This window comes from Dipodomys spectabilis, unplaced genomic scaffold, assembly GCF_019054845.1.
Source record: "Dipodomys spectabilis isolate Male_0828 unplaced genomic scaffold, ASM1905484v1 ptg000102l, whole genome shotgun sequence".
NCBI lineage: Eukaryota > Metazoa > Chordata > Mammalia > Rodentia > Heteromyidae > Dipodomys > Dipodomys spectabilis.
In genome coordinates, this window is record NW_024870779.1 from 3,000,189 (window position 1) to 3,026,150 (window position 25,962).

The 25,962-nt window shown below is 44.5% G+C and overlaps 1 protein-coding gene across 3 annotated transcripts in view; it reads right to left on the reverse strand.

The window, feature by feature from the left end:
• Positions 1-15,368, reverse strand: part of Senp6 (SUMO specific peptidase 6) — a 99,286-nt gene extending 83,918 nt beyond the window's left edge. For 2 of the 3 annotated variants that reach the window (XM_042687073.1, XM_042687072.1), the window contains exon 1: positions 15,117-15,361. In XM_042687073.1, the coding sequence (XP_042543007.1) occupies positions 15,117-15,198 (82 nt within the window). In that variant the 5' untranslated portion in view covers positions 15,199-15,361. Of the gene's footprint in view, positions 1-15,116 lie in introns of all 3 variants that reach the window. The other variant, XM_042687075.1, reaches the window with a different exon arrangement.
• Positions 15,369-25,962: the final 10,594 nt, after the last annotated feature.

Consider the following 25,962-nt stretch of genomic DNA (forward strand, 5'->3'; position numbering starts at 1 on the left):
AAATCAAACTTGTGCACTGTTGGTGGGAATTACAAAAGAAAAAAAAATCCAGTTGGGGCCTAGATCAAGATTGCCTGTCTTGGGCTGGGAAGGTGGCTCAGTGGTAGAGTGCTTGCCTTGCATGCCTGAGACCCTGGGTTCGATTCCTCAGCATCACATAAGCAAAAAGAAAAAAGTTGGAAGTGGCGCTGTGGCTCAAGTGGTAGAGCGCTAGCCTTGAGCTGAAGAGCTGAGGGACAGTGCCCAGGCCTGGCGTTCAGGCCCCACAACCGGACCCCCCCCAAAAAAAATAAAGACTGCCTGTCTTGATAAGGTCATGAGTTTCGACCCCCAGCACTGCTACCTCACTCCCCCAAAAAAAGTCTTTTAAAAATTCTTTTTCCAAGTTCCTCAAAAAGTTAAACAGAAGTGATAGCTGGTGGCTCAGGCCTGTAATCCTAAAATACTTAGGAGGCTAAAATCTGAGGATCATGGTTTGAAGCCAGCCTGGACAGGAAAATCCACAAGTGTCTTTTCTCCAATGTAAAAGTTAGAAATGGCTCAAAGCACAGGGACAGTGCCCAGGCCCTGAGTTCAAGGCCCATGACCAGCATATAAACATAAAAAAAATCCAAAAAAATTATCATACACAATCCAGCAACTGCACTTCTAGATACATACTGCTACTAACTGAAAACATGGACTTGAACCTATCCCAGCGCTCATAGCATCGCACTACTCACAGAAAGCCAAAGGTGGAACCAATCCAAACGTCTGTTACTGGATGAATTTTTAAAAGTATGATATACTTACGCACACACTACAAAATAGACAATGAAAAGACAAGTACAAATAGTATATGATCCCACTTACATGACATGCTTTAATAGGTATATTCCCAGACCAAAAGCAGAGAGCTTACCAGGAGCTAGAGGGGAATGTAGAATTCTTTTTTTGTTTTTTTATTTTTATTTTTTTTGGGGGGAGGGGTCCTGGGGCTCGAACTCAGGGCCTAGGTACTGTCCCTGAACTTCTTTTTGCTCAAGGCTAGCACTCTACCACTTGAGCCACAGTGCCACTTCCTCTTTTTCTGTTTATGTGGTATTGAGGAATTGAACCCAAGGCTTCATGCACACTTAGGCAAGCCCTATAGAATTCATTTAAAAATGTACACTGAGTTATTTGAAAAAAATTAGAAATTCTAGAAATGGCAGTGGTTGGTGATGGTTAAAATGGCAAATTTCAAGTTGTGCATTTAATATTAAAAAAAACTTTCTGAGCTAGGTGCAGGTGGCTCACGCCTGCAATTCTAGCTACTCAGGAAGCTGAGATCTGAAGATCACGGTTCAAAGCCAGCCCAGGTTGGAAAGTCCGTGAGTCGCTTATCTCCAATTAACTACCAGAAAACCAAAATGGCGCTGTGGCTCAAATGGTAGAGTACTCTCCTTAAGCTGAAGAGCTGAGGGACAGCATCCAGGCCCAGAGTTCAAGCCCTATGACTGACAAAACAAAACAAAACAAAAACTCTGTGTGCTAGTATAGAGGCTTGAGCTGAGGGCCTTGTATTCACTTGGATTATTCTCACTCAAGGATGGGTGCTCTACTACTTGAGCCACACCTGTACTTCTGGCTTGTTTGATTAATTGGAGATCAGTGTCACAAACTTTTCTGTCTGGGTTGGCTTTTAACTTTGAACCTCAGATTCAGCCTCCTGAGTATCTAGGCTTACAGGCCTGAGTAGCCAACACCCAGCTTACAATTTAAAAAAAAATTGGGGGGGAGGGGGGGGGAAAGAGTATAGTTGTAGAGGTGGTAGGGAAGGGATGGTACGGGAAAAACAAAGGAGGAGGCAACAATGCTTGCTAAGAAATGTACTCATTACCTTGTTCATGTAACTGTAATCCCTCTGTACAGTATTTTCACAATAAAAAAACTTATTAAAATTTTTTAAGGGAGGAAAGAGCCTCTACAGGATTAACAAAATATAAATCCTCCCTGAAAACATATAAATAAAACACTAATAAAAACATTAATTTTTTCAAAAAATAACAAATGTTCTCCCTTATTACAAGTTATAAATAATGTGCAGATGAGGCTTTTAAGATTGGCACCATTATGCAATTTTCTTTCTGTGTACAGCAGAGGAAGGGAAGGAGGAGGGGAAGAGGAGGGGAAGAGGAGTGGAGGCAGAGAGGCATGGAAAGAGTGAGAAAGAGGGAGAAAGAAGGAGGAGGAAGAGGTGGGGAGAGAGACAGACAGACAGACAGACAGACAGACAGAGACAGACAGATTAAAAATTACTGGACTACCTATCTCTCAGGAGGATGAGAACTGAGGATGGTAGTTCAAAGCCTTCTACTCCTTCTGAAGGTCAGATGGGCCTCCATACCAACTTTGTATTTACTACATTAAAAAAAAGTATGTAGGCTGGGAATGTGCCTGGTTGTAGAGCGCTCGCCTAGCATGCATGAGGCCTTGGGTTCGATTCCTCAGTACCACATACACAGAAAAAGACAGAAGTGGCATGTGGCTCAAGTGGTAGCCTTGAGTAGAAGCAGCTCAGGGACAGTGCCAGGTCCTGAGTTCAAGCCCAAGGACTGGTAAAAAAAAAAAAAAGTATGTAGCCGGGCTCTTGTGACTCAGGTCTGTAATCCTGGCTACTCAGGAGGCTGAGATCTGACTCTATTCCAAGCCAGACCAAGCAGGAAAATGAATGAGACTCATCTCCAGTTAACCACAAAAAGCCAGACATGGAGCTATGGCTCAAGTGGTAGGGTAACTAGCCTTGAGCAAAAAAGCTCAGAGAATATCCTGGCCCTGAGTTCAAGTATAATCAACACTTACAAACCTGGTCTAGGGAGTATGTTTCCATAGTTACAGCACGTACTTGACTAGAATGCACAAGACCCTGGGTTCAAACCCCAACACCACCACAACCACCACACACAGACAAAAAAGCAAAAAGCCTAAATGCCTGTAAAGATACCTATTACACTCTGACATAAGATTTTGTAACATCACAATAGCAATTTAAACAAAACAAAATCTGAGCCAGGTACAAGTGGCTCGCACCTATAATCACAGCCACGTAGGAGGCTGAGATCTGAGTATCACAGTTTGACTCCAGCAGGAAGGAGCAGGAAAAGCCCGTGAGAGTCTCATCTCCAATAAACTACTCTTCTCCCGCCCCCCAAAAAGCCAGAAGTAGAGCTCTGGCTCAAGTGGTAGAATAGCCTTGAGCAAAAGCAGCTCAGGAATAGCACCCAGACTCTGAGTGCAAGCCTCAGGACCGCAACAAAAAACAACCACCTCAAGAACAAAAACCATTATTACAATTTTTCTACAAAGAAAAACTCAGAAAGCTTTGCTACTTATTCTTTTCCATACTTTATGAAACAATACCAACCTCACCTAAACCTTTCCAAACATTAAAAAGAAAGTATCAGGGGCTGGGAAGGTGGCTCAGTGGTAGAGCACTTGCCTTGCATGCCTGAGGCCCTGGGTTCGATTCCTCAGCACCACATAAGCAAAAAGAAAAAAAGCCGGAAATGGCGCTGTGGCTTAAGTGGTAGAGCACTAGCCTTGAGCTGAGGGACAGTGCCCAGGCCCAGAGTTCAGGACCCACGACCGGACACCTCCTCCCCCCCAAAAAAAGAAAGAAATGAAATATCAGCCAGGCAGCAGTGGCCCATGCCAGAAAGCTGAGATCTTAAGATATGAAGCTAGCCTACCTAGGCAGAAAAGTCAGAAAGCCTTTTATCTCTAATTAACCAAGGTAAAATTGGATTGGAGGCAGAGCTTAAGTGATAGTGTACCAATTACTAGCAGAAAAACTCAAGCAGGAGTGTAAGGTCCTGATTTCAAGTTCTGGTAACTACTGGCACCAAAAAAGAAAGAAAGAAGGAAAGAAGGAAAGGAAGGAAGGAAGAAAGGAAGAAAGAAAGGAAGGAAGGGAGAGAAAGAAAGAAAGAAAGAAAGAAAGAAAGAAAGAAAGAAAGAAAGAAAGAAAGAAAGAAAGAAAGAAAGAAAGAACATTGTGTAGCTATGAAGTCTGAATATTTGATCCAAAATCTGACAATGGTACTTTTAAGTAGGGTTTATTCCAAACTGCAAAGTTAATATTTAAAGACCATAAATTCAACTCATAACACTCATTCCCAGCAAAACATATAATTCACAACAAATTTAATTGACAACACCCATTCACAACAAAACCTTTGCAAACTAGAATTAAAAGACCGAAAAGTGATTGCCAGATTAAGAGATAGGATCCTGAACAAGTTTGTTCTTTTGCTATTAATAAGTATTTTTAAGTCAAATGATGAAAATTTATATAATATATAATATACAACAGTATAATATCAGCATTAACTTTCTGACTTTGATAACTGCACTGTGTTAGTTTAAGAGAATGACAGACCCAAAAATGAAGGGGAAAGGGGCTGGGAAGGTGGCTCAGTGGCAGAGCGCTTGCCTTGCATGCCTGAGGCCCTGGGTTCAATTCCTCAGCACCACATAAGCAAAAAGAAAAAAGCTGGAAGTGGCGCTGTGGCTCAAGTGGTAGAGCACTAGCCTTGAGCTGAAGAGCTGAGGGACAGCGCCCAGGCCCAGAGTTCAGGCCCCACGACCGGATCCAAAAAAAAAAAAAAAAAATTATATATTAAAATGTCAATGCCCAAAAGTAGTCTCATTGGAACACATTACTCTCTTGTATATGTATCTGTCTTCTTGATGAACTGGCACATGTTCAATAATTGTGACAGACTATGAACTATGAAAAGTTAAGATTTCCACCACTTTCTGGGTTTTTTTTACAGAGAAACATTGCCAACTTCTGCCATCCATACACACATACATACATATGTGAAAAGGAAATGAACTTTAAAAAATGTTCACAATAGTAATTTAAAACATAGTAAAATGTTCACAGTAGCAATGTATTCAATAGTAACTTGCATGTATGTTGCAAAATGCATACAATATATTTCCATAAACAGACTGTATTTTTTAAAAAACAGTATAGGTCTGGGAATGTGGTTTAGTGGTAGAGTGCTTGCCTAGAATGCATGAAGCCCTGGGTTAAATTCCTCAGTACCACAAACAGAAAAAGCTGAAAGTGGCACGGTGGCTCAAGTGGTAGAGTGCTAGTTAGCCTTGAGCAAAAGCTCAGGGACAGTGCCCAGGCCATGAATTCAAGACCAAGGACTGGCAAAAAAAAAAAAAAAAAAGTATATAGTCAGTTATCTGTATTCTCAAATTCTACATGCACAATTTTAACCCACCACATATAGGGAATATACAAAAAAAAAAGAATGTGTAGGGCTGGGAATGTGGCTTAGTGGTAGAGAGCGTAGAGAGCTTGCATAGCATGCATGAAGCCCTGGATTCAATTCCACAGTACCACATAAACAGAAAAAGCCGGAAGTGGTACTGTGGCTCAAATGGTAGAGCACTAGCCTTGAGCAAAAGAAGCTCAGGGACAGTGCCCAGGCCCTGAGTCCAAGCCCCAGAACTGGCAAGAAATGAAAACAATAAGCAACAAAAACAACACAAATGTGTGTTATGAGCAAATACACCATTCTGTAAATGATACAACTATTTACATAGCACTTATATTGTACTGGGTATTACTAGTAATCTAGAGATAAAGTATACAGAAACATATGCATAGGTTACAGGTAATTACTATATCATTTTATGTAAGAGACTTGAGCATTGAGGATTTTGGTGCTCCTGGAACCCATCTTCTGGGATACCAAGGAATGAGTGTATGTTTATATTTTAGAATAAAAAATGCCAGAAGTGGCACTGTGGCTCAAGTGGCAGAGTGCTACCCTTGAGCAAAAAGCTCAGGGGCAGTGCCCATGCCCTGAGTTCAAGCCCCAGGACTGGCAAATAAATAAGTAAGCCATGTGTGATGGTACATATTTGTAAACCCAGTGCTCAGGGGCAGAGTATCTTGAGTTAAAGTTAGCCTGAGTCACATAGCTAGCAAGACTATATCTCATAACAAGAGAAAAAGTAAACCACTCACTATGTTATCAACATTGTTAAATACTCCAAACAATAAGAAGCTGCCAAAGAACAAATGCAGTATATGATTTACTTACCTAATTTTGTATATTCTCTCTATATAGGTATACCTTGTGTATAAGTGCATATGCATATAAGTATGTTGTATGTATTTATAATTCAGAGACACATAAAGTATAAAAAGACACATGGGAAATAGTAACTATCAAACTAAAGTCTGCCTCTTGTATAAAATCAACATTCAAAAATCTGTGTGTCTAAGGGAAAAAAAAAATCAGGAAAACAATTCTCAATAGCCTTAAAACAACGGTATACTTAGGTATTAACCAAGGAAGGGAAAAACCTCCACTGAAAACCATGAAGAAAAATACTGACAACACCAAAAGATGGAAAGACCTCCCATGATCATGGACTGGCAGAAAATAGCCATGTTCCAAAAGCAATTTACAGATTCAATGCAATACCGACTAAAATCCCAATGCCATTCTGCACAGAAATACAGAAATAATCCAAAAATTCTTGTGGAAGTATGAAAAGACTCCAAGTAGCAAAAGCAATCTCCAATAAAAACAGCAACACTGGAGGTATCATTGTTTTGTTTTGTTTTAGTCCAGTCGTGGGGCCTGAACTCTGGGCCTGGATGCTGTCCCTCAGCTCTTCAGCTCAAGGCTAGCACTCTACCACTTGAGCCACAGCACCACTTCCAGTTTTTTTCTTTTTGCTTATGTGGTGCTGAGGAATTGAACCCAGGGCCTCATGCATGCAAGGCAAGCGCTCTACCACTGAGCCACCTTCCCAGCCCTGGAGGTATCATTATACTGGCCTTCAAATTATATTACAGAACCACGGTAACAAAAACAGCTTGGTACTGGCACAGAAATAGACCCAAGACCAATGCAACACAATAAAAGATCGAGGAATAAAGCCACACAGGCAGTAATCCTAGCTAGTCAGGAGGCTGAGATTTGAGGACTGTGGTTTCAACCCAGCCCAGGAAGAAGTGTCCATGAGATTCATCTCCAATTAACTACCAAAAGAGACAGAGGGGGGGAGGGGAGGGGAGAGAGAGAGAGAGAGAGAGAGAGAGAGAGAGAGCGCCAGAAGTGAATCTGTGGTTCAGGTGGTAAAGCATTTGCTATGAGCAAAGAAGTTCAGGGACAGTGCCCAGGACCAGAGTTCAAGCCCCAGGACGAACACAAACACACACACACACAAAAAACCCTAAAACAAATTTAAAAAATTCCACATACCTATATCTATTTATTTTGTCAGAGGACACACACACACACACACACACACACACACACACACACACACACACACACACACACGAGAAAAGGCAGCCTCTTCAATTAAGTTGAAGAAACTGTTGATTCATTTGCACAAGACTATAATCTCTCTCACGCAGTACAAAAATCAACTCCAAACGGATGACAAACTGTAATACCTGAAACTTTAAATCTAACACAGGACAACATGGAGAGAGGGGAGTTATAGGCACAGGTAATTTTTTTACTAGAACTCCAAAAATGCAGGAATAACTAAAGACTTACTGCCCAGACATCAAGGTTTCTGCACAGCAAAAGAAACAATCACCAGAACTAAGAGAATAGAACATGAGAAAATCTTCAACAAATAAAGGATTAATATTCAGAATATACGAAGAACTCACAAAACTAAAAAACAAAAGAACAAATAAACCAAGTAATAGACAAGCAAACTGAACAGATAGACTCAAAAGAAATATAAACAGCTAATAGTTACATGAAAAAAACATTCAATATCCTTAGGCAAAATAGAAATGTAATTCGATTACATCTAGAGCACTAGCCTTGATACGAAAAAGTTTCTGGACACTATCCAAGCCTTGAGTACCAGCTCCAGGACCAGCACAAAACAAACAAAAAATACAGCATGGACAAGTTGCTGATCAATACAGAAATTATTCTGGTCAAAATGTATTCATGTCTAGAGTACTATATGGTAAACTCTGGCACAATTAATACACATTTGGAAAACAGGCTCTTTGTGTGTGGTGGAGACCTGTAGGAGGAAAGGATGAGTCAATGGGGATGAATATGGTTGATGTAGTTTATTTCAATGCATGAGAATAGAAGAATAAGACCTGCTGAAATTGTCTTAAGGGGGAAAAGGGTCAGAAGAAATGCTAGGGTTTAATTGCCATACTCTGTTTGCACAAGTTCACAGGGAACTGCCCCTCATACAACTAATGTATTTTAATTAATTAATATAAATAACTGGAGGAGAGAAGGAAGTAAAAAGAAATGGGTTCAACACAGCATCAACTGTCCTGGTGATTTTTCCTCCCCCCCTTAGGAGGCTGAGATCTGGTACCTGCAGTTCAAAGCAGTGATAAGACAGTCTTATCACAACCGTACAGTCAGGAAATGAAACTGAACACTAATACCATGATGCCAGTACAGTCCATCCCAAAACCAAGATGATCACTAAATGATGAATGGGCAGGCAGTAAATAAAACACAGAAAAGATAGGAGCCAAACACCAGTGGTTATTACACACACACACAGGAGGCTCAGAACAGCCAAACACCAGTGGTTATTATTACACTTACACACACACACACACACACACACACACACACACACACACACACTTAGGCTTAAGAACAGGAAGGTCTAGGTCCCCAGGCCAGCCTGGGCACACACACAGGCCCCCTTCTGAACCCATAGCTGGCACAGTAGTGCAAATCTGTCATCCTAGCTACATGAGGCTGAGGTTGGGAGGATCTAGTCCAATTAGTCCATGAAACTCTATCTCAACAAAAGAAGCTGCATGTGGCGGCTTGCCTGCCACCTAGCTATAATAGAAAGCCTAACTTAAATTAGGCAGATCAGGGGCCACATGCATGCCCAGGCAGGATGTGATGATTCCACCTCAAACATAACAAAAAAGGGAAAGAATGCCTGTCTAGCAAGCATAAGACCGTTAAATTAAACCCCAATCCAGGGGGGGCAGGGGCAGCAGAATGGATTAATTCAAACTGGGGGTGGAATAGCAAGACACAGTGCTAAGATCTCATTCTGCTATTCAGAATGCAATAAGTACATTTGGATAGGTGTGTCCCAAACAGCTTGTGGCTCTATGGGAGGTATAGAACTCTAGTAGGTGGAACCTACTTCAAGAAAGTTAGAACAGGGCTGGGAAGGTGGCTCAGTGGTAGAGTGCTTACCTTGCATGCATGAGGCCCTGGGTTGGATTCCTCAGCACCACATAAGCAAAAAGAAAAAAAAGCCGGAAGTGGCGCTGTGGCTCAAGTGGTAGGGCGCTAGCCTTGAGCTGAAGAGCTGAGGGACAGTGCCCAGGCCCAGAGTTCAGGCCCCATGACCGGACCCCAAAAAAAACGAAAGTTAGGACATTCCCTTAAAGGGGTACTGGACTCCATCCCATTCTGCTCTCACTCCTAGCAACATGAGCTGCCTAATGACTTTCCAACAGCACACACAGTGTTTTGAAGTAATAGAGCTACAAGTAAAATCTTGGTTCTACTCCTCTAGCTCATGTAAATCCATGAAATTGAGTATTTAAATGAATTACTTCAATTGGAATGAGAACAAGGAACAAACTACTACAGGAATACAGAATGTAAGGATATTTCTCAAAGTAGGACAATCAGAAGAGAAGAGAGCAGCGCTAAGTGGAGAACTTTGATATATATTCCTGAGTCATCGAAAACTAAAGACCTTGGTCATACTCCACAAGATGCCTACCATGTAGGAGAAACTGTGCTTTAGTTGAGAGCACGAAATAGCCAGGCACATAGTTGCACATGCCAGTAACCCCAGAGACAGAGGCAAGAGTATTGCAAATTCAAGGCCAGCCAGGGAAAAATTGGTGATACTCTAGGGCAAAAATAAAATAAAAACAAAACGGCTGGCAATAGACACATGAAGAAATGCGCAACCTCTCTAGCCATAAAAGAAATGCAAATCAAAACAACATTGAGATACCACCTCAGCCCAGTTAGAATGGCTATCATCAAGAACTCTAATAACAGATGCTGGAGGGGATGTGGACAGCAGGGAACCCTACTGCATTGTTGGTGGGAGTGTAAACTTGTTCAACCACTTTGGAAAGTGGTATGGAGGTTCCTCAAAAGACTCCACATGGAGCTCCCCTATGACCCAGCAATCCCCCTTTTTGGCATTTACCCAAATGATCACAAACAAGACCACAGTAAAGCTACCAGCACAACTATATTTATTGCAGCCTTAGTTACATAGCTAAGATATGGAACCAACCCAGATGCCCCTCAGTAGATGAATGGATCAAGAAAATGTGGTATATATACACAATGGAATTCTATGCCTTCATCAGAAAGAATGACATTGCCCCATTTGTTAGGAAATGGAAAGGCTTGGAAAAAATTATATTAAGTGAAGTAAGACAGGCCCAAAGAAACATAGGTCTCATGGTTTCCCTTATTTGCAATTACTAGTATATGTCTGAGTCAAGCAGAAAAAGTCAGATAAGTTGATGTTAGGGAAATGACCCCTAAGATATGTATTCAAATGTTTTTTTCTTTCATGTGATTGTTTCTAACACATTTATAAGATTATTTCTTTGTTGCTTTGTATGTCCCTCCCCCACGGTATAACCCCTGCTTTCACTGTATTTGATGATGTTATAATTTGTGGAGGGAAAGGGAAAAAACAAATCGTTTAAATAGGGATACAGATGGACCCATTGCAACAATGAGAAATACAAACTTTACAACTTTGGTAGTGGGTGGAGGAGGGTTGGGTGGGAGGGCTGGGGGGAGGATGGGATGGGAAGGGTAAACAAAGGAGGAGGCTACAATGCTTGATAAGAAATGTACTCATTATCTTGCCCATGTAAAAATTGTAACCCCTCTGTACAGTATTTTCACAATAAAAAAAAACACACAAAAAACAAAAACGGCTGGAGGTGTAGTTAAGTGGTGGAGCACTTGCCTAGCAAGTGCCAAGCCCTGGATTCAATCTATAATACAAGTATATGTTGTCTCTGGTTAAGTGGCAAACTAATTGAGCTTTGGACTGTTCTTATTCATTATACAGGAAGCTACTAGTAATGGAGAACACTTTTCATAGAGCAAAAGCTTTCTTGTTGTTGTTGCTAAGAGGACACTAGCTCAGTATCAGTTTTTCAACCTAATAGATTAAGGTCTACCAAGAGAAATAGACCAGGAATGAAAAGGGAAACAAACCAAAGTAATAATACTTTAGCAGGGCTGGGAAGGTGGCTCAGTGGTAGAGCACTTGCCTTGCATGCTCGAGGCCCTGGGTTCGATTCCTCAGCACCATATAAGCAAAAAGAAAAAAGCCGGAAGTGGCGCTGTGGCTCAAGTGGTAGAGCACTAGCCTTGAGCTGAAGAGCTGAGGGACAGCACCCAGGCCCAGAGTTCAGGCCCCACAACCGGACCCCCCCCCCCAAAAAAAACAAATACTTTAGCAGAGGTTGAAAATTTAATGGGGAGAGAGGAGGAGAGGAAAAGTGGGATAAAATGTACATAAAGTAATTCAAATGGAAGAAAATAATAACAAAAAAGCTAGATAGAAACAAGTACAAAGAAGAAATAAATGTGAGAATAAGTAGACTGTTAGTGCTCCCAAAAAGTAGAAAAAAGGGGGAGCTTATCAAAAGGAAGAATGGGAAAACAGGCTACCTACCATTATCTTTGCCCTATATTTCAACCACTAACTGGTTTTTGCCCCTCTAAAGTTTTCTTCATGTGGTAACCAATGACCTTCCATTCTCTTTCCAGGCACCACACTGTCCTGCTCTACTTCCCTAAATGTGCCCCACTCTTTTATTTTATCCCCTCTGTCTAGAAAGCTGTCTCCCACCGACCTCCCTTTTGATTCACCCTTCAAACCACCCTGGTTAGATCAAATTTTCTGTCTAATAAATATCTCTACTTTCCTTTACAGTACAGGACAGTTGTAAGTTTACCTATGTCATTACTTGGCGATAGTGATTTTCTTCAGCATGTGGGAAATTCTGTGGAGATACTATAGGTTTATTTCCCCTCACCACTGTAAATCATTTAGTGTCTAACATTGCAGATAATCCAATAAATACACATTGGGTTAATGAACTAAGGGGAACCTGCTAAAACCAAGTGAAAGGGATAACAGTTAGGTGAACAGATATGAGGAAGACAAAAAAAGAAAGAAAACAATAGAACCATATTGCCTTTGAACCTTTCATAATCATCCCCTTGGGAGAGCCTCATACTTGAAGCATTTATTCAGTATCATCCTGAAGGGTGCCTTTCCTGCTTACACACCAGAAAGCAACTTCTCCATCTGTCCTGGGTATGTTTCTTCCATAACACTAGTATAGTCTGCTTTATTTCTTAAACAAATAGGTTCTAGATATAAGAAATATGACAGTGAAGAAACAAACTCATTGCTTTCACAGAGCCTATTTTTTAGTAGGGCTGGAAAGGAACAAACTTATCATTTGGTTAAGTGCTGATACAGAATATAAAAATAAATATTTTATGTGTAAATGTGTACACATGAAACCATGCAGTGGTGCCAGGACATCTAAGCAGACATGAACAAAGCAAAAGGAACTATATGTAAATTGGAGATACTGCTCCAAAGGGATTATTTTTACTTGTTTATTGAATATCTCCCACTAAAATGCAAGCTCTATGAAGATAGGGACTTTGGTGACTATTTGATGCACTCTTTTATTCACCTTGGTACAGTGCAGTGTATACTGCTATAAACGTCTGATGAATAAATGAAAATCTACTTCCGATTTTCAAGAAATGTGCTGTAGATATTAAAACCGAAATAAGTATATCGATGTCTTAATAATAAAATTTAAAAACCTATGGAGACAGGAGACACACTTTGAAAACACAAACATGGAAAGACAAAAATCTGTGGCAAATTATAATGGAATATTTTATTAGTAAGACTGTCAGGTTGCCAGGATCCAATGGCTCAAACCAGCCCAAGCAGAAAAGTCTGAGATCCTTAGTTCCAATTAACCAGCAAAAAGCTGGAAATAAGTGTGGCTCAAGTGGTAGAGGGCCAACTTTGTGCAAAATGGCCAAGCGAGAGCATGGGCCCATTCTCAAGCCCCTGTACTGGCATAACCAATCAATCAATAATAAAACTGTAAGGAACCAAAAGAATAATGGAAAAATAGTATCATATGCAAGTAGTACTAGCTATTATCCATTATTTAGGAAGATTCAAAACAATGCATGATAACTGGTTATGAGGAATCAAGACCCTTTCGCCCCTTATGCTCAATTTCTAAACAAGCTACCATTTTCTTAAAAAAAGTGCTGAGACATGGTGAAAATACATCCAAAAACCCTTTGCTTACATAAACTAAAATAATCATTTGCAATTCAGATCAGCCATTATCTGTTGCCATTGTGTTCTTTTTCCCCCTATGTCCACCTAATCAGAACTTAAATGGAATCAAAAGCCTAGAGAACCTCAAACTAATACAGCACAAAAGTATGATCATGTGTACATTGAATACAATAAACAGCTGAAAGCATCTTTTGAGTTTGCAGTATTAACCAAAAACACAATCATTACCTGTAACACGAGGTGCACTACTGTATCAGCTTCTTGACAGGTTACCTATTGTGTTCCAAAGACTTTTCCTGAACTCAAGAAAAACTCACAGCTTCATCATCTTGGTAAGAATCTCATATAAAGCTCTCTCATCACTTAGACATAGCAAGAATTAAGAAAATTACTAGCAGAGTGCTGGTGGTTCACGCCTGTAATCCTCTGAGGCTCGTGGTTCGAAGCCAAAAGCCAACCAGGGCAAGAATACTCTGTAAGACTCTTAGCCTTGAGCAAAACAGCTCAGGGACAGCATCCAGGCTGAGTTCAACCCCCAGGATCTGCGCGCACGCGTGCGTGTGCACAAACACACACACACACTTTCCCCCCACACCTCTCTTCATAACTGAAATGCCGTTATCAAAGCAGTAAACAAGGCACACCCAAACCCTCCACATCCTCCGACAGAACCTGTAACAACCAAGGTAACAGGTTTTCGATTCAATTAGACTTTATCTCCTAAGGCGCAGCGAATCTGGAGGGGGGGGGGGGAGGGCGGTAATGGCAAAAATTACGCCAAGTGTAATTATTTTTAACCAACACGGAGACTCACTTTCCCAACCGTACTGACAATAAGCTCGATTACGGACAGCCAACACGGAACCGACAGTGAAGTAACAGAAACATGTAAAGTTCTCGGGCCTGGAATAAAGTGAAATTTAGCTACCCGAGGAGGCGGAGGGGTAGGGGGAAGAATTTACAAATAAACCGGCCCAAAGCCACCACGACACTTAATACCACGGACCCCAGACGCAAAACCTCTTTCTCTTTTATTCCCCCCCCCCTCTAAAGACGGGTTGAATCCACCCACCGTAAACATTTCACTGAATAAAAATTCTTGAATGGCAACACGAAACTTCGTCCATTACCTACCCCGACTCTCCGCCCCACACCCAGCTGACCCCGTGACCCTCAGATTGTGTCACAATTATCCTTAATCTTATATGTATTCTTTAATGTTAGCAAAACCTATTTTGTAAGTGATCAGGCAGGGCCCAGGCCTCCTGTGGACGCTGAGTGGCACAGGCCAAGCCCGGGGACTCCGCAGAACCCCCCCCCCCAAAGTAGGTCTTCCCCCTTTTCCAAACCCACCCCCGACGACCCCAAACTTTCTAACGATGCCCGGATGTAGTCGGCTCTCGCACTCTCGGGCCACCATCGAGAAATCAACACGGAAAAAAAGCCCCCGATCCCCGCGCGCCGCCTCCCAGGCCGCCCCCCGCCCCCCCCCCAGGCCGGACCGGGCCGGGCCGGGCCGGGCCGGGCCGGGCCGCAGCGAGGCCCGCGCAGCCCCTCGCCCCGGGGCGGCCCGGAACGCGGCGCGGTCGCAGCGCGCCCCCTCCCCGCCATCGCCCGCCGCGCGCCCCGCTCGGCTCGAGTCCACCCAGCGCCGGGGGCCGCGGCGGCCCCGGACTCCCCCCCCACACCCCCCTCCCGCACGGGTCCCGCTCCCGGGAGGGCAGAAAACACGTCGTTACCTTCCAGGAAAGTCATCTCCTCGGCGCTGCAGCTGCCGCCGCCGCCACCGCCGCCGCCGCCGCCGCTCTTGCCGGCCGCCATCTTCCTCCTCCCACGCCGCCGCCTCCTTAATCCATGGCCCAGGCCGCCACCGTGCTCGCGGGGATGAGGGGCCGCGCCCGGGGAAGGTAGCCGCCTCAGGGTTGCGGGCCTCGGGCTCCGCGTCAGGCGAGCGGCGGCCCCGCGTCCGGAGAGGCCTTCACAAAAGCAGGCCCCTGACGCGCGGGGCCCCGCGGCGGGGAGGCGGGCGGCGCGGAGGCGGGCGGCGCGGAGGCGGAGGCGGGCGGCGCCGCGGCCCCGGGGCCTCCTCCTCGGCCTCCTCCGGCGGAGCGCGGGCGGCGGCGGCGACGCTTCCCGGGTCCGGCGGCGCTCGGCCCGCGAATCCCCCATCCACGGCCCGCCCGGGCCGCGCGAGAAGCTTCTCCCGGCCGCGGGTCCTCCGGAGGGAGAAGGCGGGCGGGCGGGCGCTCACACGGACACACGCACGCCGCCCTGCGTCCCCGGCCCGAAAATGGCCGCACCCGCCGCGTCCGGGCGGCGAGGTCTTCGCCCACCCGTCAGGCGTCCCCGCCCGGATCCCCTCAGTTCTGCGGCAGTGGCCGCCGCCGTCGCTGCTGCTGTTGCTGCTGCTGCCGCCGCTCAGGCCGTGCGCACACCCCGCCCCGGCGTGAGTGCATCAGCGCCGGCCGTGCGGACGCCTCTCCGTCGCGTCGGTCGCCGCCGCCGCCGCCGCTTCCCCGCCCCCACCCCACCCCGGGCGCCGGAGCCGCCGCCGCCCCCCCCCCCCGCGGCCCCGGCTGGGCTCCCCCCCCGCGGCCCCGGCTGGGCTCCCGGGCCCGGACGGGAGGCGCCCGCCGCCCTGCGTCCAGGCTGCCGGTGGGGCCGGGCCCCGGGGGCCGCCAGGGCGGGCCGCGCCGCTGCGGTATTTGGCGTCAGTCTGCAAAGTTCACGTCTTTCCGAAGGCCTTGGAATTAAACCATTAAAAAGGGAAAAAAGAAAAAGGGAAATGGGGGGAAAAGCTACCTGAAGCTTCAAACGGTGGAGAGGGAACACAGTCATTCAGCGGGGGAGGTGGGGGGGACGGCCCTCCCCACGGGAATGTTCCAGAGACCGGGTCAGAGAAGCTTCTAGCACCACGCCCTTCTTCTCCTTTTAGGAGACTTTTTAAGAGAAATCAACAACCAGCCCACCTGACAAGTCGGCACCCATGGCTTCCAGACCCCGTAGCAGGTTGATCGTTCGTGGCCTTTTGCGGTTTCTTTCATTCCCTTCTTTTTCAAAAAGAGTCCATTTTCTATTAAGGGAGATGTCAACTTTTTCAAAGTTCTCCCACGTAGCCTCGCAACTGCAGTTCAGCTCCCGCGATCAGGTTTTCTTAACTTGTTCGATATTGATCTTTAAGACGACAACAAAAATCTACACTGTACCATAGTCAACAGCAGATTTTTGTTGTTGTCGGTCGTGGGGCTTGAACTCTGGGCCTGGGCGTTGTCCCTCAGCTCTTCAGCTCAAGATGAGTGCTCTATCGCTTGAGCCACAACGTCACTTCCGGTTTCCTGGTGGGTTTTATTGGAGTTAAGAGTCTCACAGACTCTCCTGCCAGGGCTGGCTTTGAACCGCGATCCTCAGCTCTCAGCCTCCTGAGTAGCTAGGATTACAGGCCTGAGCCACTGACGCCCCCTAGAATTATTATTTTAATGGTTAAATACATCCTTTGGACAATAACTTGTCCCCGTAACCAGGACTTACTCAGGAAGTCTTTTGGGCATATAGTTCCTTTGCTTATCTGTCTCACAGAGAACCAGTGACCTTTCTGACTTGGTGAGAAGAATGTAATGAATGTAATTTATTCTATTTTGTTTGAGGAAATTTCATGAACTTGCTGTGATAAGCCAATGACACAATACTGAGCCGTTATAGAGGTAGATATGACACAACTAGTCTTAGGTCCATGCTCCAGATGTCTAAAGAAATAAACTATTTGTTTAAACCATCTGGTTTGTCAAATGGAAGGAACCAGAAGTGAAAGAATATGGTGGGTAGCTCCTGGAAGTGGCAATGGCAGGAAATTAGTTCTCCCCCTAGAGCCTCCAGGAGAAAAAACACCTTGCTTTTAGCACGTAGAGACAGGCAAAATGTCCAGCTAACCTGAGGACAATGTAAAAGAATGTATGGTAAGTTGCCAAACTAGGGGTGTAGTAACCTTGTAGCAACCATGAAAAAGAATGCACAGGGAATTAAAAACAAGTGTATCTTCTGAAACAAACAATCTGTCAAAGCCCAGGAGTTTCCATTATTTTGTTAGTGCTGATACTGGGAACTTAAACTCTGGGTCTAGGTGCAATCCCTTAGCTTTTTTTTTTCTTTTTTCTTAAAGCAAGGCTGGCACTCTACCACTTGAGCAACACTGCCGCTTCTGGCTTTTTGCTGGTTCATTGTTGATAAGTCAGATTTGTCTAAGCTGGGTTCGAATTGTGATACTCAGATCTCAGTCTCCTTAGTAGCTAGGGTTACAGGCTTAAGTCACCAGTGCCTGGGTCCTTCTTTTTTTTTGGGGGGGGGGGGGGTCCAGTCTTGGGGCCTGAACTCTGGGCCTGGGCGCTGTCCCTCAGCTCCTCAGCTCAAGGCTAGCGCTCTACCACTTGAGCCACAGTGCCACTTTTGGCTTTTTTTTTTCTTTTTTTTTGCTTATGTGGTGCTGAGGAATAGAACCCAGGGCCTCAGGCATGCAAGGCAGGTGCTCTACTACTGAGCCACCTTCCCAGCCCATGCCTGGGTCCTTTTTGAGCTTTTACTTAGTTCAGCTAAGGTCTGTGGGAATTTGGTAACTGCAAAGCAGAGGTATAAATTAAAACAATCACCTAAAAGATTTGTTAAAACAGGTTACTTTGTCCCACCTTCAGAGTCTGATTCAGTGAGAATAGAGGGAGACCAAAGAAACCATTTCTGAAAGTGCACAAGTAATGTACATGCAGCTAAGCGCATGACCATATTTTGAAATCATTACATTCAAGCATCTCTAAATTACTTTCCAGTTTAATTATTCTAAGTCTGCAATTGCAAGTGCAATGATCAGTGTCTGTTTTCAAGTATATGTTAAATACATTTTCTTTACTGCTATTCCAAAGGAGTATGATTAAGAATTGATAGAATTGTGTATCTATTTACATAGTTTTTAACCAAAAAAGTTTCAAAATTAGAATATGTCCTTGAAATATTGTGTATTTAGTAATTTACAAAAATACAAACCTAACATTTTCTGTTGTTCTTGTTTTTTGGAAGGTGGGGGCAGAGATTGTTTTCTGATCCAAGGTCTTCCTGTGTAGCCCAGACTGGCCTTGAATTTTACACCTCCCAAGTGCTGAGATTACAAGCATACACCATCATAACCAGCCTTTCTGTGTTTTTTTTTTTTGGAGGGGGGTCCGGTCGTGGCGCCTGAACTCTGGGCCTGGGCGCTGTCCCTCAGCTCTTTAGCTCAAGGCTAGCTCTCTACCACTTGAGTCACAGCGCCACTTCCGGCTTTTTTCTTTTTTGCTTATGTGGTGCTGAGAATCGAACCTGGGGCCTCAAGCATGCAAGGCAAGCACTCTACCACTGAGCCACCTTCCCAGCCCATAACCAGCCTTTCTGATATACATACTCTGATTATCCATGTCCAACATCTCATCTTGGATCTGCTTCTCTTCCACATTCAAACATCCCACAACTACTATGACCATCCTTAATCTCCATGCAATCTCTAGACCCAGTGACTCCTACTTCTTTTTTCCTTCCTTTCTTCCTTCCTTCCTTGCTTTCTTGCTTTCTTTTTGCCCTGGTACTAGGACTTGAACTCAGGGCCTAGGTCTTGGACCCTTATCTTTTTTGCTCAAGACTGGCACTCTACCACTTGTGCCACAGCTCCACCTCTGGCTTTTTGTGGGTTCATGGAAGATGATTGAGAGTCTCGTGGGCTTCCCTGCCCAAGCTGTAGTCCTTAGATCCCAGCCTCCTGAGATTACAGGTATGAGCCACTGGCACCCAGCTCTCACTTTTCTGTGTCTTCACTTACATTTACTTTTCTCCCTACCTAGTTCAGATTCCAAGGCACATTATTTCATTTCCTTTTTAAATTTATTTATTTATTTATTTATTTGCAGTACTGGGATTTGAGATGGGGGTGAGGCTTACTGTTTGGTAGGCAGGTCTTCTGCTCTTTAAACCATACCTCCAATCCTTATTTGCTCTCATTTTTTAGTAGGGTCTCACTTTTTACCCAGACCAGCATGGACTATGATCTTCCTATTTATACTTCTGCATGGCTGAGATGCAGGGATGTGCCACCATGTCTATCTCTTTCTGTTGAGAAGATATATCTGTCTTACTCCCCACCTAAGTCTGGCCTTGGACCAGAATTGTACTTATCTCCACCTCACAAATAGGAATATAGGGGCTGGGAAGGTGGCTCAGTGGTAGAGCGCTTGCCTTGCATGCCTGAGGCCCTGGGTTTGATTCCCCAGCACCACATAAGCAAAAAAAAGAAAAAAAAAGCCAGAAGTGGCGCTGCGGCTCAAGTGGTAGAGCGCTAGCCTTGAGCTGAAGAGCTGAGGGACAGCGCCCAGGCCCAGAGTTCAGGCCCCACAACCGACAAAGAGAGAGAGAGAGAGAGACAGACAGACAGAAAGACATATAGAGAGAGACAGACAGAGACAGAGAGACAGACAGAGACAGAGAGAGAGAGAGAGAGAGACCTACCTAACTCTAAAGATCACTGGCAGTCTCCAAGTCCTCTCAGTGCCAATCAGAAGTCCCGCACAGCCTGCACCAGCTCTCCATGTATCCTTTAGCACCTCCTACTAGCTACCTATTCTGGCATCCACCTTTGGGAACCAATCAGTGCCTGCAAGTCTTCCAGAGGCAACATCTATGGCCCCAGGGTTCATGACTGCTTGAGGCCATGGCAATGAGGGGTCTGAAGCTGCATCTGGGACTGCTCCAGGCCAGGGTGAGGGATGCAGAACCTCTAGGGGAGGAGGCCTTTGTCCTGATTGCCTGGCTAGGCCCTTCTGCTCTCCTGGGGCCCACTTACGAATCATAGGAATCTCTACTCCTCTCACAATGGGAAATCAAACCTCTCACAATGGGAAATCAAACAAATGCAAAATTAAACACGAGAAATAAAACTGGTGCTTTTCCAGTATCTGACATGGTGATAAACAGGTAGTTACTTATTAACCTACTTTATAACTCCTCCTCTTCCTACTCTTCCTCTTCCTCCCCCCCCCCCCCCCCCCTTCTCCTCCTCATCTTCTCCTTCTTTTGTTGGCTGTAGGGCTTGAACTCTGGGCCTGGGTATTGTCCTTCAGCTCTTCAGCTCAAGGCTAGCACTCTACCACTTGAGTCACAGTGCCACTTCTGGTTTTCTGAGTAGTTTATTGGAGGTAAGAGTCTCACGGACTTTTCTGCCCGTGCTGGCTTTGAACCACTCTCCTCAGATCTCAGCCTCCTAAGTAGATAGGATTATAAGCGTGAGCCACTGGCACCTGGCTGTCCTCTTCTTTTTCTCTTTCTCCTCCTTCTTCTCCTCCTTCTCTTTCTCCTTCTCCTTCGCCTTCACTGTTACCTTTGCCGTCACCTTCTTCTTCTATCTAAGGATATTATGGTTTGGTGGGTTATGGCAAGATTAGTGGACTCAAATTTCAATAAGGTCCAATCTCGTACAAGAATTAAAAGACAAGGACTGGGAAGGTGGCTTAGTGGTAGAGTGCTTGCCTTGCATGCATGAGACCCTGGCTTCGATTCTTCATAAGCACAAAAAGCTGGAAGTGGCACTGTGGTTCAAGTAGTAAAGTGCTAGCCTTGAGCTGAAGGGCTCAAAGACAGAGCCCAGAACCAGAGTTCAGGCCCCACAACCAACAAAAAAAAAAAAAAGAAAAGAAAAAGAATCTTGCAAACTTTTCTGCCTGGACTGGCTTTGAGTGTGACCCTCAGATCTCAGCCTCCTGAGTAGCTAGGATTATAGGTGTGAGCCACTGGTACCCCACTTGCTGAACACTTTGTCTCAATCTCAGCCCTTCAGGTAGCTAGGATTATAAAAATAGACCACCACACCTAGCTACTTTTTCTTGATTATCTCTATCCTTTCCTACTTCTCTCTCCCAAAGCCCTTAATCTGAATAAATCTCATTATCCACTTTCCTAGTTGGGACGTAGAGAGTATGGCAGAAGAAAATTCCTTCCATTGAGACCAGGGGCTGGGAAGGTGGCTCAGTGGTAGAGTGCTTGCCTTGCATGTATGAGGCCCTGGGTTTGATTCCTCAGCACCATATTAGCAGAAAAGCCAGTAGTGGTGCTGTGGCTCAAGTGGTAAGGTGCTAGCCTTGAGCTGAAGAGCTGAGGGACTGCGCCTAGGCCTGGAGTTCAGGCCGCATGACTGACCAAAAAAAGAAAAAAGAAAAAGAAGTGAAGACCAGTTCAACTAAAATATCAACCTCCTGTGTCACCTTATAGGGAATTTCAGCACTATCGTCCGTCCTATGGTATTCCTCAACCCTTCAGGTTTCTTCAACCCTTTCCCCACCACTCAAATGGAATTCCTTGCTTCTTAACTTTAGAGAAAGATACAAGTAACAAGACATGCATTCCTTTTAGTTAACTGAAACTATCTGCACCTATAACTACCTATTTTATTTTTTATTTCCTGATTTATAAGAGATGATCTCTCTCTCTTAAATCATCCCTTCACATATCCAATGTGTCTCCTACCCTAATACCTTCTCAATCTCCCCAGATCTAGCCCATCAGAATTTATTTTCTTTGTAGGAGAACACTCATTCTCTTTATAACCCATTAGGATATTTGGCCACAGCATGCAGCCCAGGTTTTGCAGTTAACCCACCAGCATAGCTGTAGCCTACTCAAATTAAATGCACATTTAGGCATTCTTGTATAAACTACTCCCTTAGTTTTACATGTGGCTTATGTTTTAAAAGAAAGAAAAATAAAGCTGGGCGCCAGTGGCTGACGCCTGTAATCCTAGCTACTCAGGAGGCTGAGATCTGAGGATCGTGGTTCAAAGCCAGCCAAACAGGAAAGTCCCTGAGACTCTTTTTTTTTTGGGGGGGGGTCCAGTTTTGGGGTCTGAACTCTGAGCTGGGCACTATCCCTCAGCTCTTCAGCTCAAGGCTAGCGCTCTACCACTTGAGCCACAACGCCACTTCTGGCTTTTTTCTTTTTTGCTTATGTGATGCTGAGGAATTGAACCCAGGACCTCAGACATGCAAAGCAAGCGCTCTACCACTGAGCCACCTTCCCAGCCCTCCCTGAGACTCTTATCTCCAATAAACCACTAGAAAACCAGAAGTGGTGCTGTGGCTAAAGCGGTAGAGCACTCACCTTGAGCTGAAGATCACAGCGACAGTGCTCAGGCCCACAGTTCAAGCCCCACAACAAACCAAAAAAAAAAAAAAAGAAAGAAAGAAAGAAAAATAAGCCAGCTCATGCCTAATCCTAGCTATTTAGGAGACTGAGCTATGAGGACTGTAGTTCAAAGCCAGCTTGGGTAGGAAAGCCCATGAGACTCACCTTCCATTAGCTACCAAAAGGCTAGAAACAGATCTGTGGCTCAAGTGGTAGAGTGCTAGCCTTGAGCAGTATCAGGGACATACGAGACCCTGAGTTCAAGCCCCAGGACTGGCAAAAAAAAAAAGGGGGGGGGAGAAAGAAAGAAGGAAAGAAAGAAAGGGGGAGAGGGGAGAAAGGACTTAGAGGACTACAGCACCTATATCTACCTATTCTAATTTTTTTATTTCCCAATTTATAATAGAGATGGGTTTTTTTTTTTTTTTTGGGGGGGGGTGTTGGTCATGGGGCTTGAACTCTAGGCCTAGTTGCTATCCCTGAGCTCTTCAGGTCAAGGTGAGCAATCTACCACTTGAACCATAGCACCACTTCTGAGTTGTCTGGTAGTTAGAGATAAGAATCTCTTGGACCTTCCTGCCAGGATCCTTAGATCTCACTCTCTTGAGTAGCAAGGATTACAGTAGAGATGATCTCTTAACCACCCCTTCACATTCCAATGTGTCCCATACCCTAGTATCTTCTCAATACTCTACTCCCTAGTTCATTAGAATGTATTCTCTTTGTTTTTGTTTGTTTGTTTGTTTTTTGGGGTCCGGTTGTGGGGCCTGAATGCTGGGCCTGGGCACTGTCCCTCAGCTCTTCAGCTCAAGGCTAGCGCTCTACCACTTGAGCCACAGCGCCACTTCCAGCTTTTTTCTTTTTTGTTTATGTGGTACTGAGGCATCGAACCCAGGGCCTCATGCAAGCAAGGCAAGTGCTCTACCACTGAGCCACCTTCCCAGCCCCGAATGTATTCTCTTTGTAGTAGAGCACCAGCCCTCTCCTAAGATCAACAGACCCTTCCTAAAGCTGCTTGCATCCTCAATGCTTAGATAAAAGTGAACCGCATTGCCTTCTACCCACTTTCCCAAAGCCATACAGCTAGGAACCACTATCGCTTTTCTTTCTGTCCTTCCTTCTTTCCTCTTCCTCCATTTTTTCCCTCCTCCAGTAAAAACCTTCCTGACTTACCTCTTAAATTCATTTTCCAGTTCTGATGTCTGTACTATTTATAGTCACAGTAACTTCCCAGCTGTATTGCTATAATAACAGCCTCAAACAGGTTATTACTTTAATCTCTGTCCTGCTCTAATTCATTTTCACACAAGGATTACATTTAAAAAAATTCTTTAAGTATGTATGTGTGTGTGTGTGTGTGTGTGTGTGTGTGTGAGATCACAAGACTGTTTACAACCTTGACTGGGAAGATGGCTGAAGATATACTGAATGCTGTATTATTGTGGCTGTCATGAAATAAATCTCCTTTCTCTCCCCCCCCCCCACCCCAACAACAACAATAAAAACCCTTGAGCTTGAGCTGGGCATAGTGTCCCTTGCCTATAATCCCACTACTTGAAATGTAAAACAGGAAGATCACAAGTTCAAGGCCAACCTGGAATGAATATTGAAACACTGTTTCAAATGGGAGGAGAAAGAGGAGAGAGAGGAGGTGGGAGGAGGTGGAGGAGGTGGGAGAAAGGTGAAGAGGATGTGGAGGTGGAAGGGAAAGAAAGGTGAAGAAGGGGGGGAGGAGGGGGAGGAGGGGGAGGAGGGGAAGGAAGAGGATGTAGAGGTGGTATTAAACATTTTCCCCTTGTTGTTAGGAAAATAACCTAAGATCCCAGGTCTTCCATCCCTAGCATTATCCTGTAGCCTTGTCCATTAGCCTCCAACTACCTTCTGATTTGGTGGCTTATTACTTTTTGCTACACTGGAAATCAACCCAATTATTCTCCACCACTTACCTATACTTTCCCTTTTTTTTCCTTTTTTTTTTTTGGCCAGACCTGGAGCTTGAACTCAGGGGCTTGAACTCCTTAGTTTTTTTCCCCCTCAAGTCTAGTGCTCTACTACTTAAGCCACAGCTTCATTTCTAGCATTTTTGGTGATTAATTGGAGATAAGAATCTCACCTATGTTCATGGTTGGCTCCTAGCTTTTTAAACAACCTCCTTTAAACCCTCCACCTGCTATGTATTTTATTATTTTTTTCAAGTCTCTAGATTTTTAATGCAGTGATCTAATTACATAAGATCCAAGTAGCCTGATGTAATCATTAAAGTGAAAACCATAATGAATACAGATGACACATGAGTACACTTTTTCCAAAGTAAAGAGATATACTTGGTCCAACACTTTTATGGATTGCATTTGATATGACACAGTAAGCTGTACTGAGTACATAATATTTTTAAATCTCAGAAAAAATAAAGTTAGTGAAAGCTATTGTGTGTATATAATTTTAAAATAGAGTGGAAGGGAGTGGGGGGAGAAAAAAATAAAATAATAATAGTAATTTTAAAATATTGCCAGGCAAAAGAATGTAAAAAATCACTATTGGAGGCTGGGAAGGTGGCTCAGTGGTAGAGCGCTTGCCTTGCATGCGTGGGGCCCTGGGTTCAATTCCTCAGCACCACAAAAGCAGAAAGAAAAAAAAAGCCAGAAGTGGTGCTGTGACTAAAGTGGTAGACCGCTAGCCTTGAGCTGAAGAGCTGAGGGACAGTGCCCAGGCCCAGAGTTCAGGCCCCACGACCAGAACCCCCCCCCCCCCAAAAAAAGTCACTATTGGAATATAGAAAAATGACTTAAAGGATTGTCAAGATACACTGAAATAAATGAATTATCAAGATCTTCTTTTTTTCTTTTTTTTTGATCTGGTCGTGGGGCCTGCACTCTGGGCCTGGGCGCTGTCCCTTAGCTCTTCAGCTCAAGGCTAGCACTCTACCACTTGAGCCACAGTGCCACTTCCATCTTTTTTTTTTCTTCTGCTTATGTGGTGCTGAGAAATTGAACCCAGAGCCCCATGCATGCAAGGCAAGCACTCTACCACTGAGCCACCTTCCCAGCCCTTATCAAGATCTTAAAGTAACAAGCATTTCTAGGATAATACATACTCGGGGAAATGAACACAGCTGATTCTTGAGGTGATCGGTGATTTTAAAAGTAATCAGTGATTGCTTTAGAAAATGCAAGGGACCCAGTGACTTAACTTACTACCTCCTTTGTATCATAGGAAGAATAATCCTCTTGGGAGAGTTTAAGCACCATTTGCAGACACAGCTTAATGCCATGTGAACGCAATGTTTGGTATTTTAATAGAAAATTCTTTCAATGATGAAAATGATGTATCAGAAGCATATTCTGCTGAGTCTCCAGGTAGTTGATGCTTTCCTGAATAGTAGCTACTACTCAGGGGTCCTCATGA